Genomic DNA, 14,584 nt, shown 5'->3' on the forward strand with positions numbered 1-14,584 from the left:
TTGTCTAAAACTCCTAAATTTGTTTTACACTGCTGTGAGGCCTGCTCCTTTCATAGGATAGCATTAAGGCTACCCTCATATACCGTTTGGGTGGTAGATTCTGATCTGGAAGGAGTAACAAGGTCATATTTAGTATGGCCAGAATGTTAATACAAAATCCTGCTGACTGGTGAAGTTTAATTTTAGTACTTTTAGAAAGTGAGCATTCCGCTGCACTTAAATCCTTCTAATCCTTCTGTGCTTTACAATCCACGTCTGGCTAGGTTTAGTTGACAGCTCCCTTCTACATTCACTTAGACAACCCCAAACACAGGATGCTCAGTCACATTTGCACACATCTGAATATTGAATGGGTCTTCCTGGGCTGGGAGATTGGAGGGCCTGACACTTATATGTCAAAGGACAGTAGCCTGCCCTCACACAAAGAACTGCCACACCCCCTACTGGGACCCTGGCAGACAGTATGGAACTGAAAGGGGAGCTTGTGCTCTTCTAAGCCACTCCTTGAAGTCCTCCCCCCCCCCCCACTTCAAAGGCACATTTGGATATTTAAGCAGGGTCTCTGACCCTACCAACTCAGACACTTCTGGACAAGATAACACTGGAAAAGAAACCCTGAACCAGAACCTGCAACCTGCCAAGAAGAACTGCTTGGCTCCCAAAAGGACTCAACTGGACTGCTTTTCTGAGAAGGACGTCTGCCTTGCTGTTGCCCTGCTGCCTTGCTGCTCTCTGGTTGTGCTGAGAAGTACTCTCCAAGGGCTTGGATAGAGCTTGCCTCCTGTTCCTTGAAGTCTCAGAACTAAAAAGACTTTATCCTGCAAAAGAACTCCTTGTGCAGTGAAAATTTGACGCACAGCCTGCAAGAAACGACGCACTACCTGCATCGCAGTGAGAAAATCACCACATGCCAAACTGGATCGACGCAGCCCGATTTCCCTGAAGAGGAGAACGATGCAGTGCCAGCGTTGCAACTGGAAATTCGATGCATGGCCCACTGGATCAACGCAAAGCCAAGCCAGAATGACGCAGCCTAACTTCCTGAGAGGAATCGATGCTGCGCCTACTGTGCAGCAGAAATTTCCACGCATGGCCCACCGGATCGACGCAGCCCATGTGACTTCATCCTGCATGCCCAGGATTTCAACGCATCATCCCTAGGGCGTCTAAAAAAACCCGCAACCCATAGAGGATCCCAGTCTATGTGCCAGAAATTGATGCAAAAGTCTGCCCTGCGTGAAAACTCAATGACGCATCATCTGTGTGCGTCGGGAAAATCAACACACACCTCCCCGTTTTCCAGCAACTCCTCCTCTGCGGTCCCTTGCAGAGAATTTGAACACAAACCAGGTACTTTGTGCTTGCAAGAGACATTTGTTGCTTTTTAAGAACTAAAGACTCTTTATATCATTTTCTAAGTGATATTTCAATGTGTACTTATTGATTCTTAATCGTTTTGACCTGCATCTTACCAGATAAATATTATATATTTTTCTAAACACTGTGTGGTGTATTTTTGTGGTGTTCTACTGTGTTCGTGCATGAATTATTGCTCAAATACTTTACACATTGCCTTCTAAGTTAAGCCTGACTGCTCAGTGCCAAACTACCAGATAGTGGGCATAGGATAATTTGGATTGTGTGTGACTTACCTTGACTAGAGTGAGGGTCCTGACTGCCAACCAGAGACCCCATTTCTAACACATGTGTTAAACAAGACTCTAAGGGGCAGATTTAAGAGCCCCTAGCACCTCCTTGCGCCACACTAGCATAATTATTTTACGTTAATGTGGCCCAAAGAGGCCAAAATCGCTGTGCCAAATTTACAGAGGCGCAATGCAAGCATTGTGCGACTTTGTAACAATTTGCGTTACTGTATGCCTGCACCAGGCATAATGTATGCAAAGGGGGTGCTCCCCATTAGGGGGGATGAAAAAAAGGCACAAGGAAATCCAAGAGATTTCTTTGCATAATTCTTTCTGCACTTTTAACACCTGCTCAAAGCAGGCGTTAAAAGGAGGCACACCATTGTTTGCAATGGGCCTCAATTAACTTTCCAGGATTAGCGTCAACATTTCTTATGCTAATCCTGCAAAGCTCCGAACTAGCATAAAAAATGTTGACGGTAGTTCCCTAACTACCGCCATAGTGCGCCATATCTTAAATATGGCGCACAATGTCGCACAAATGGTGGCATTCGGGTGGCGCTAAGGGGCACAGGGAAACTGGAGCTACACTGGGTGCAGCACCACTTTCCTTACATCAGGCCCTAATTACATAGGAAAAGTTGGGAAAGCAGATTCTATTAGACTATTGTGAAGTCATTTCTGCATATATTGATCCTGACATTTTCTTGGGTGGTCATCTGAAATATTCAAGTTAAAAATAGCTGAGAATGTGGCCTTATAAATCTAGGTGTTTAATTGTGACAGAAAAACAATACTAGCTTTCCTGCATGTCATGGTTGATGCTTACACATTGCCGTCCTTTTGTCTCTATAGATGCGGTGGAACAAGCACTATTTCTCCTACTGGCTATTTCCTCTCTCAATATCATTCCCCCTTTCTGCTTGAGTTTTCTTGAGCCCTCTATGTGAATTTTGGCTGTGTAGGAGCTTGGGAGGTTATTGTGAAAATTAGCTTTGTTGACCAGTGCGCCCATGCAGTGGAATTAAGGTACATCACTCCTTTATCGTGACATCACTTTTGCATAATTCAAATGTTTGCTGTTGGACCTGGCTTTTTTTTACAGGGTCATCCCCAAACTTTTTGCCTCCTTCCTCCTATTTTTTCTGACCTGTTGTTGTTGGCTTTTGAACTCTGGGCACTTTACCACTGCAAACCAGTGCTAAAGTGCATATGCTCTCTGTGTAAATTGCATTGATGATTGGTTTATCCATGATTGGCTATTTAATTTACTTGTAAGACCCTAGTAGAGTGCACTATATGTGCCTAGGGCCTGTAGATTACATGCTACTAGTGGGCCTGCAGCCCTGGTTGTGCCACCCACTACAGTAGCCCCTTAACCTTGTCTCAGGCCTGCCATTGCAAGGTCTGTGTGTGCAGTTTTACTGCCACTTCGACTTGGCATTTAAAAGTACTTGCCAAGCCTAGAACTCCCCTTTTTCTACATATAAGTCACCCCTAATGTGTGCCCTAGGTAACCCCTAGAGCAAGGTGCTGTGAGGGTAAAAGGCAGGACATGTAGCTGTGTAGTTTATATGTCCTGGTAGTGTAAAACTCCTAAATTCGTTTTTACACTACTGTGAGGCCTGCTCCCTTCATAGGCTAACATTGGGGCTGCCCTCATACATTGTTGAAGTGGCAGCTGCTGATTTGAAAAGAGCAGGAAGGTCATATTTAGTATGGCCAGAATGGTAATGCAAAATCCTGCTGACTGGTGAAGTCGGATTTAATATTACTATTCTAGAAATGCCACTTTTAGAAAGTGAGCATTTCTTTGCACTTAAATCTTTTAGTGCCTCTCAATCCACGTCTGGCTAGGTTTAGTTGACAGCTCCTTGTGCATTTACTCAGACAGACCCCAAACACAGGGTACTCAGCCTCACTTGCATACATCTGCATTTTGAATGGGTCCTCCTGGGCTGGGAGGGTGGAGGGCCTGCCCTCACACAAAGGACTGCCACTCCCCCTACTGGGACCCTGGCAGACAGGATTGAACTGAAAGGGGACCTGGCGCATTTCTTAGCCACTCTTTAAAGTCACCCCCACTTCAAAGGCACAATTTAGTATAAAACAGGGCATCTGCCCTATCTCATCAGACACTTGCTGGAGAAGAAACCTGAACCAGAAGCTAAATCCTGCCAAGAAGAACTGCCTGGCTGCTCAAGGGACTCACCTGTCTGCTTTCTACAAAGGACTGCTGCCTTGCTGAACTCTTGTCTGGCTGTAAAAGTGCTCTCCAAGGGCTTGGATAGAGCTTGCCTCCTGTTCCCTGAAGTCTCAGGACCAAAAAGACTTCTCTTTTTCATTTGGACTCTTCGTGCGCTGAAAATTTCGCCGCACAGCTTGCTCCGCGGTGAGAAAATCGCCGCACACTGACGCTGCTCGACGCGACGCCTACGGGGCGACCGGAACTTCGACGCACGGCCTCGCATGGACAACGCCGCCCGACTTCGAGAGGGGAAATCGACGCAACGCCTGCCGTGAGAAAGAAAATTCCACGCACAGCCTCCCGGAATGACGCGCAGCCGGAAAACAAGCCGAAGAATCCACGCACAGACCCTGGGACATCTGGTAATCCTGCGATCCATAGAAGGAGACGGTCCGCGTGCCGGAAAACGACGCACGTCTTCCCCGAGTGAAAAATAATGACGCAAGTCTGTGTGTGAAGGAGCGCAACCGACGCACACACCATTTTTCCTCCCATAGAACGACGCACGTCTCCCCGCGTGAAAAATAACGACGCAAGTCCGTGTGTGAACGAGCGTAACCGACACACACACCACAATTTTCATGCATCTCCTCTTCTGCGGCCCTCTGCGGAGATTTTCCACTCCAAACCAGGTACTTTGTGCTTGAAAGAGTCTTTGTTGACTTTCTAAAGACTTAAGACACTTTAGATCACTTTTTAGTGATATCTTTACAAATTCATATTGCATCTTTGATCGTTTTGACCCGCAAATACCCAGATAAATATTATATATTTTTCCAAACACTGTGTGGTATATTTTTTGGGTTGCTATATTATGTTATTGTATGATTTATTTCACAAATGCTTTACACATTGCCTTCTAAGTTAAGCCTGACTGCTCGTGCCAAGCTACCAGAGGGTGGGCACAGGATAATTTGGATTGTGTGTGACTTACCCTGACTAGAGTGAGGGTTCTTGCTTGGAAAGAGGGTAACCTGACTGCCAACCAAAAACCCCATTTCTAACATTTGCAAAAAATAAATAACAAAAAGAACATTCTGCTGGACGCTTACCAAGGCCAGGTCACTTGGCTTTGCCAATGCTTGTTAAAATCTGGTTTGCTGATCCATCTAAACATCTCAAGGTAGTTAAAAAGACTTAGGCCCTCCTTAGGAGTTGGTTGGAATATTCCGACCCAAGCGTAAATCCCTGCGTATGCACAGGTCAGAATTACGAATTGCTAGTTATTGAACACTCCTGATAAATATTGGATGCGTTAAATAACTCAACCTTTGTTAAATTTCGGCAGGTGAGACATGCTGAAATTTAACAGAGGAAAACCATACCATATTTACCATGCAGATGTTGGTGTGTTAAACACCAAATTCTGCATGTTATTCCCCAACAACTCATAATCGGTGTTATTTATCACACTCAATAAATGACGTACACAGTGGTATTGTTATTTATCATGTGCAATCAATATCACCTGTACTCATAATCAGAGCCTTAAATGCAGTCTTGAGTGTTGTGTTTCAAACCCACAGCTGTTTAACGTGATACTGTACAGATCAGAGCATGCAGTTAAGTTAAATCAAAGACATTTATATTGAGAACATGTCGTGTAATTGTGTGAAAGGTATATTTATGGGAAATATGGATAAGCATTTTCCAGCTGCTTATGCTGGAGGCAATCCCATCGCAGAGGTATGTTTACCTGTTGCAGATGTAGAAGGGTTAGAAAGGAAAATGTTGCAGCATAGTGCAAAACTGCTTCAATATTTCTGTGCTGAAATATATTTATTACCAAACTGAATGAAATTGAAGGATGCCCATACCTGGAAAATTCGACAGTTTCTCTATGGATCATTAAGTATTTGGAAGGCAAAGTGAATTTGGCACGTTTTAGCTGTGGTATAGTTTAATGTTGGAAGAGATGCCTTTCTGCAATTTTTCCCTGCTGAGTCCTGCTGAACCCGAATGGTTAAAACTATCATAATAGCTTTTTAAATGTTAACTGTAATTACATTTTGAATCAAGTCCTCAGCAATTGGGAAAGCTGTCCCTAAGATGGTCACCTCAAAGTCTCAACAGACCGTTTTGTATTTGGTGAGATTGCAATTAAGAGGTCAGGCCATACTGGTCTGCAAAAAACAGGTAGTACTGAAGTGGCCATTTTAGGGTCATTTTTGCCCTTGAGTGTGGACAAATATATACAATAAAAAAAATTTATGTGCAGCAGTGAAAATAACTTTTGCTTTTTGTTTTATAAGAATGTGAGATAACGGACTGAATGCAAAAAAATGTGGGAATGAATGTAAAAAAAGAGTGTTGACTGACTGTACTTTTAAGATGCAATATAGTCCCTTATTAGTATTGTGCTTTGAATTTGTAGCTTTCCCTTGCAGGCTGAATCATACACCAAATAATCAATTGCATCACGGTGAGACCGAAAAGCTGTACATCCAGGGGACCACTGCCTATTTTTACCTATGTTTTCCAAAGTGGAAAACGTTTTTTTTCAGGTGTCCCAGTTCACAGGAGCATGCATTGCAACCTGCCTTATGAATATTAGTGAGGCAGGTTAATCTCCAAACCTCTGCAATTCAGGATTTTGTGAACTGACCTAATGGTGCATAGTTTAGTATGCAAAATCAGATGGAATTTGGAAAAAGTTGTGGCACAACTTGTAATCATTTATGCAAATGTAGTCTTTGCACATCAAATCACAGATTCCTTATTGTGGTGAAAAAGCTCAACTATTCCTGAAACAGAGCGCTTGCATCCCCCTCTCACTCAGCTAAAAAAGGTCTGCAGTTCCACATAGTATACTCTGATGTCTTCCCATTATTATATCTCCAAAACATTTGACAAACATGAATACTGCAAAAGACATTCACAAATACAGGAAAAAATGAGAAAGATATGTTAGTAATGAATTTAAACTCCTGCAGATTCCTTACCTTCCCCAATCCCAATCTGGATCAAGAAAAGTTTTGCACTGCCGTTTTCAATCACTGGGAACATGTGGCAGTGTTCCTAGTTGACAACGGCTTCTTGCAGCTCTACCAAAAATTGCATGTCAGCTGCTGTATGAGGCACCTTGAATACTGGTGGTGCCAGTTGCTTATTTCTCCACCTCCATAAAACGAAGCATGAATTGTATATGTTGGCATGTTTATTTCCTAGAAATTTCAGTATTTCTGAAACTTACCTTAAACCTTTTGTACAGCTGTTCTTTCCATTTTTCAACCAAACAACTTTCAAGAAGCATCAGCCTGAAATTAAAAATCACATACATTGTTTTAAGAGGCATGCAAAGTAAGAATGTGAATTCATATTAATGTAGAAACCATTTTAATTTGATGCATAAGAGGTTACACTTATCTCTGCTTGTAATCACATGTGGTGGTCATCTTTGAATTCATTTTTCATAAAACAAAAAAATATCCATGATTGTCACCACAGATGCAAGCATATGCATGATGGTCATCTTTGTTTTCTTTCCACGTTCCAAGAAGGCCATACTGCATGTCCCCTTGTGGATGCACACTGCAATCATCCCGGAGCAGATTAAAATCCATTTAAATATGGCCGTCTGCCGGTGGTGGTGATAACAGTGCAAAGGGACGGAGGAGCAAGTGGATACTACTGATGGTAATACGTTTTAAGGTGCGTGGTGGGCTCAATGGAGTGTGGAAGAGCATGGAAAGTCACACAGAGCAAGACAAAATAGACTTGCATGCACTGGAAGGTTATGGAAGGATACAGTTTATCGATTGAAAACACAGTAAGAGCACAATTCCTCTTGGGCGGGACTAACACAAGAAAAATTAGGAAAGGCACCAAATTGGGCGCAGGGATTTAGGACAATTAAGAAAGCCCTCAATACATGAGCAAGGTGCTAGCAAAGAGCCCACTCTAGGCCTATACTCAATTGAATAGGTTTAGTTGCCAACACACACGTGAAGAGGGAGAACGACCTAATGATCAGTTCTGAAAATGATTAACAGAAAACAAAACAATAAAACAGACAATTTTATTACAAATAAATTAAACTGTGCAATTTAGAAAAACAATAAATGGTCAAAATCAGGGAGAATGGTCAGTACTCATATAAATGAAAGTCTCTGTGGTGCTCATAATCACAAATCCGACTTCAGTATAAAAGAGGATTTTTTCCTACAATTCCAAATCATTAGACATGAACTGTTTACTTGCTACTATTTGAGAGGTACAGCTTCTTAAAGGTAATAAGAGAACTCCAAGGTTATCCTATGGGAAAGTTAGGCCTTGTGATAGTGAAAATGAATGTAAGAGTTTTTCACTATCAGTAGATGGAAAACGTAGGAGTACATGTCCTACTTTTCAAATACACTGCTGCCTGCCATTTCAGCGGTTTAGGGCCTACCCCAGAGATGACTTATACACATAAGGAAGGATGATTTGGGCCTGGCACAATGTTTATTTTGCCAGGTAGAAATGGCAGTTTAAAACTGTACATACAGGTTGCAACGGCAGGCCTGAGACACATTTAAAGAGCTGCTTAAGAGGGTTCCATAACCAGTACTGTAGGCCCACTAGCAGCATTTAATCTACAGGTCCTAGGTACTCATAGTGCCACTTTGCCAGGTACTTACAAGTAAATTAAATATGCCAATTTGGGATAAGCCAATGTTACAGTTTTTAAGGAGTGAGCACATGCACTTTAGCACTGGTTAGCAGTGATAACATGCCTAGAGTCCTAACGCCAGCAAAAATGGAGGAGGAAAGCAAAAGGTTTGGGTGAAGACCACTCTAAGGCTGACAGATCTAACATAGTAGACGTTCAGTTACTCCAATGAAATTCTCTTGCAACTAAATTTAGAGGTTTGAATTAACAACATGTGACCTATTTGGGATAATGGTTGTAATGAGCAATATATCCCTAGAAGGACAAAAAAGGTTAATAGGAAATCTTTCCAAGTAAAAGAAAATATGCAAATGGGAACTAGCATATACACAAAAGTTAAAAAGACAGGCAAACTTATTTTGAGGATTTTTAGGGCACCAAGGCAGTAGATTACTGTGCATTACCTGTTTGGGTAATGTTGTTTACTACTGGTGTCCCAAGGCTAGGTTATCTCCCTACTGGATAGTCAAAAGACTCCCTTTAGGCCCTTGACTCTCAGGGTAGGAAAAAGGAGCAGTAAAGAGTTGTTGTAGGAAGTGACATGGCTTAAAAACTAAGATTCGGTGTAACACAGTAGAAGACACTTTGGGGGTCATTCCGACCCTGGCGGTCCAAGACCGCCAGGGCCGGGGCCCACGGAAGCACTGCCAACAGGCTGGCGGTGCTTCAATGCCCATTCTGACGCTGCGGTCAGAAAAGGGAATCCGGCGGTTTCCCGCCGGATTTCCCCTGCTTGGGCTGAATCTCCATGGCGCCGCTGCAAGCAGCGCCGCCATTGAGATTCCAACCCCCTTCCCGCCATCCTGTTCCTGGCGGTTTTTACTGCCAGGAACAGAATGGCGGGAACGGGTGTCGTGGGGCCACTGGCATGGGCAGTGCAGGGGCCCCCTAAAAGGGCCCCATAAAGATTTTCACTGTCTGCATTGCAGACAGTGAAAATCGCGACGGGTGCAACTCCATTCGGAGCCGGCTTCATTGTTGCAGGGCCTTTCCCGCTGGGCCGGCGGGCGCTCCTTTGGCGGGCGCCCGCCGGCCCAGCGGGAAAGCCAGAATGGCCTCTGCGGTCTTTTGACCGCGGAGCGGCCTGATGGCGGTTTCCGCTTGGCGGGCAGCGCCCGCCGCCCGCCAATGTCGGAATGAGGGCCTTAGTAACTTCAATGTCCAATAAGTGCTTCATTTTATGAAAACAAAAGAGTATGTAGAAAAAAGGTGACTACATAGTCCATTTAGACTTATGATCAGCAAAGAAAACCAAAATGTCCTAACACTTATGTTTCCAACATAAATTCCCAACACTCTTCATTACGCCCTTGCACTAAGAGCTAAATTTGTATTTATTGTGGAGTCCAATGTCCAGTGTTATTTCAGGGGGGTTGCTTTGAGTGAACTCAGGTCCCTTCGGAAGCATTCATGTCTTTCTGGAAATATATAGGATGATTTACGGGATACAGGCAAGACTGGTGGTGCCCAGTCACTACTTTGATGTAGCTGTCCTGTACCCAGAAATGCTCTTAAATAAAAGGAGCCATCCTAAATAGTCCTGCTTATAGCCATTAAAAATGACTACCTCATAAACACACCACAAAAACAAGATCACAGTCCTCCAGAATGAGTCTTGTGTGCTACCACAAATGTCCAGATGGCTAGTGTCCTGTTATTGGAGTCCAGGGACCAGTTAAGGGCAGTCTAACTTTAAACAGGTGGGCAGTTCCCAGTAATGGTCTTCAAGGAGGTGCTAAAAAGTCCAGGTGTCTCCATCTATCTCTGTTTCTATCAGTTGTAGAAGAGATTTTGCAGTGATTGAGCACCAGTGGAACTGTGGACAACCACAATTGTCCAGGTGACACTAGTAGCATTATCTGTCAGCATGTTTACTCAGTGTCAACTTTAGAAATTGAAGAGTTAAACCAGGGTTCAGTATGTTTCAAAATTAGCACAATCTCTTCCAGTGGGGAGAGACTCCATACTACGAATGTGAAGAATAACTGTCCCTTTGGTCCTTCCCCTCACAGTTTTTGAGAAAAGGTTGATATGGGCACCCCATGGGCCAATGATGGATTGGGGATGATGAATGCTCCATCTTTCCTGTACTGGAACACCACAGAGCAGCACCTCCCCCACATGTTCTTACTTACTTGGGCAGCTGTGATAGGGTTACCTCATGCTACTTGGCCACATTCAGCCTACCATGCTGCCCTCGTTCAGGTCCATCTATTCAGTTGAGCTTTCTTCATGGAGACCAAACCACTTTTCAAGGAAGGTGCAGTCCAGACCCTTTTGCATGCAGGTCTGTTTTTCTTTTTTCTCAGGTCTATCTGCAAGGGGACTGTCTAACCTTGGCCAAGGATGTAGATCCACTGAGAAACCCTGCACGCCCTGCAGTTCTTGAGAACTGAAATGCCTCACCAGAGAAAGAAGGTGAAAACGAAGAAGGGAAAGACAGCAGTGCTTCCTTGGATGCAGCATTCTCAGAAAACAGTCATACATTAGCCTCCTGGTATGCAGATTACACCTTGTGGCAGATGGAGGGCATTCTAAATTAGTAGGGTATAATCCAAAATGTCAGTGGACAAGAGTTGCAAAGTAGGGGCTGTCCACAGAGTAGAGAAGAACAGCTTAACTTGATTCAGGGTGGTGCTGGAGGTAATGCGACCAGATGTCGACCAGGACACCAGAGCTCACAAGGAGGCACCCTCCCCCACCACCAACAACAAATCCTCTAGCCAGGGACAAGATAAACCTCCTAGATACCAGGGATAATGACACCTCTTGTTTTATTTACCTACAATCCACACCCGGGGGTTGAGGGCTGCCCAACCAGAAGATCATTTGGCAAGAGGCACCACTGGCAAGAGGAGACTATCCTCCTTACAATGATGCCCATTCATGTAGGATTTTTTTCTCAGGGATCGCAGCTGTGCCAAACATTAGGTAATTGTTATCATTTAAGAAAAATAAGTGGATATGGAAACTTGATACAGTTAATTGTGGTCTGAATTGAACCGTAGAACGGTGTGCTGTACAATAAAAAGCAAAATCTACTTTGTTAGGACAACTGTTTTCGAGATATGTTTTCCACATTAATAAAACATGTTTATTAGGAGTACATTTTGTAACATTGGTATTGTATATATTTTTCTAAACAGCAGTGTGGTAGAAAATGCTTGGTAAGTTATAACAGTAAATATTGCAATGTAACAATTATTATAGTTCAATCACCAGCTTTAAGAAGTTAGCTTGTTTAGAAGATATATTGATACCATTACTGATGTTTTAACTATAGTTAGTGTCCACATTTTCTTATGGTAATTAAGTGAATTGTTTGGATTTAATTGGTTATGAGTATAGGAAAACGCCACTTTTGGCATGGTTACCCCCTCACTTTTTGCCTAGTGTTGATGCCAGCTTTGATTGCAAGTGTGCTGGGACACTGCTATCCATGCCTCACCACTAGTGTTCTTTCATAAAAACTGTACCTTTGTTACCCAATTGGCACAGCCCTGCCACACAGTTAAGTCCCTTGTAAAAGGTACCCCTGGTACCAAGGGCCCTGTAGCTAGGGAAGGCCCCTAAAGGCTGCAGCATCTATTATGCCACCCTAAGGGACCCATCACTCAGTACATGCACACTGCTTTGTACCTTGTGTGTGCTGGTGGGAAGAAAAGACAAAGTCGACATGGCACTCCCCTCAGAGTGCCATGCCCACAAACCACTGCCTGTGGCATAGGTAAGTTGCCCCTCTAACAGGCCTAGAGGGGTGCACTATACCACAGGTGAGGGCATAACTGCATGAGCAATATGCCTCTACAGTGTCTAAGTCAATTCTTGACATTGTAAGTGCAGGGTAGCCATACTGAGTATATGGTCTTGAAGTTCGTCATTATGAACTCCACAGCAGCATAATGGCTACAGTGAATACTGGGAAGTTTGGTATCAAACTTCTCAGCACAATAAACCCACGTTGATGCAAGTGTGGGATTAATTGAAAAATGCACACACAGGGCATCTTAGAGATGCCCTCTATATGTCAGCCAGTCTGGTAGTGTAGGACTGGCCGGTCTATGCCAGTCTGCCACTTCCAGATGAGTTTCTGACCACATGGGTTGAGTGTCTTTGTGCACTCTGCGGTCAGAAACAAAGCATGTCCTGGGAGGAGGTGCTTCACACTTCCCCCTGTAGGAACTGTAACACTTGGGAGGAGCCTCAAAGGTTCAGGCCTCGTGTTACAGTGCCCCAGGGCACTCCAGCTAGTGGAGATGCCCGCTCCCCCGGACAAGCCCCCACTTTTGGCAGCAAGTCCAGAGGGATAATGAGAAAAAACAAGGAGGAGTCACCCCCTCAGCCAGGACAACCCCTAAGGTGTCCAGAGCTGAAGTGACCCCCTCCTTGAGAAATCCTCCATCTTGCTTTGGAGGATTAGGACCAATAGGGATAGGAATGTGCCCCCCACCCTCAGGGACAGAAGCCATTGGCTACTGCTCTCTAATCCTAAAAACACCCCTAAATCTTGTATATAAGGGATCCCTCAACAAAGAGATTTAGATTCCTGACAACCTCAAAAAAAGAAGAAGGATTGCTGAGCTAAAAACCCGCAGAGAAAAGAAGGAGGCAACAGCTGACTTGGCCCCAGCCCTACTGGCCCGTCTCCTGCTTCAAAGACCCTGCAAAAGAAAAGCAACGCATTCTACAGGACCAGCAACCCCTGAACAGCTTCCAGGGGACGGCCTGCATCACTGAGGACCAAGAAACTCCATGGACAGTGGACCTGTCTAACATGAAGAAAAGGCAACCTTCTTTAAAGCGACTCCCACCTCACTCCAGAACCGTGAGTCCAAAACTACTCTGCACTCGACGCCCCTATCCCGTGTCCAGAGGAACCAACTAGCCAAAGAGGATCCCCAGGGGATTCCGACCAAGTGACCCTGGGCTGACCTCTCCACCTCTCCACGATGACGCCTGCAGAGGGAATCCTGAGGCCCCCCTTGACCGCGACTGCCTGGGACGAAGATATCCGATGACTGGAGAAGCACTGAACCCGCAGCCCCTAGACTCAAGAGGAACCGACCACCTGTGCAGCAGTGACCAGCAGGCGGCCCTTCTCCTTGTCCAGGTCGTGGCTTGCCCAAGAATCCCCCCTGCGCATCGCCTGCAGCACCTAAGTGACCCCTGGGGTCTCCCCATTGAGTTCCATTGGGAACCCGGCGCCCTGTTTGCACCCTGTACCCAGCCGCCCCGAGCCGCTGACGGTGCATGTTTGGTGACTACTTTGGGTGCCCCAGAGCTCCTCTAAATGGCCCTGGTCTGCACTGCGACAACACGGGTATTTACCTGCAAGCAGACCGGAACCGGAGCACCCCCTCTCTCCTTTTGCGTCCATGTTATTTTGGCTCCTGTTTGACCTCTGCACCTAACCGGCCTTGTGTTGCTAGTGCTGGGTGTTTGGGGTTATCTTGAGCCCCTAACGGAGCGCTACCTATGCCCCGGAGACTGAGTCTGTAAGTCGATTATTTACCTCCAAATGTGTACTGTACTTTCCTTCCCCAGGTACTGTTGACAATTACAGTGTCCACTTTTAAAATAGCTTTTTGCCATTTTAAAGAAAACTGTATGTAATGTCAATTTGATTCAAAGTACTGAACTTACCTATGCAAAGTACCTTTCATTTAATAAACTTACCTGCAAACTGAATCTTGTTGTTCTAGAAATAAATTAACAAAAGATATTTTTCTATATAAAAACTCATTGGTCTGGAGTTAAGTCACTGAGGGGGTCATTCTGACCCTGGCGGCCGGTGGCCGCCAGGGCCACCGACCACGGGAGCACCGCCAACAGGCTGGCGGTGCTCCAACGAGCATTCTGACCGCGGCGGTTCAGCCGCGGTCAGAAGCGGAAAGTCAGCGGTCTCCCGCTGACTTTCCGCTGCTCGTTTGAATCCTCCATGGCTGCGGAGCGCGCTCCGCAGCCATGAGGATTCTGACCCCCCCTACCGCCATCCTGTTCATGGCGGGAAAGCCGCCATGAACAGGATGGCGGTAGGGG

The 14,584-nt window shown here is 45.0% G+C and overlaps 1 protein-coding gene across 1 annotated transcript in view; it reads right to left on the reverse strand.

Moving 5' to 3' along the window:
* Nucleotides 1-14,584, reverse strand: part of SFRP4 (secreted frizzled related protein 4) — a 315,946-nt gene that overhangs the window by 77,220 nt on the left and 224,142 nt on the right. The window contains exon 5 of the mRNA XM_069215629.1: nt 7,088-7,151. Coding sequence (XP_069071730.1) covers nt 7,088-7,151 — 64 coding nt within the window. The remainder of the gene's footprint in view (nt 1-7,087; nt 7,152-14,584) is intronic.

The sequence above is a fragment of the Pleurodeles waltl genome, chromosome 2_1 (assembly GCF_031143425.1).
Source record: "Pleurodeles waltl isolate 20211129_DDA chromosome 2_1, aPleWal1.hap1.20221129, whole genome shotgun sequence".
NCBI classification, from domain to species: domain Eukaryota; kingdom Metazoa; phylum Chordata; class Amphibia; order Caudata; family Salamandridae; genus Pleurodeles; species Pleurodeles waltl.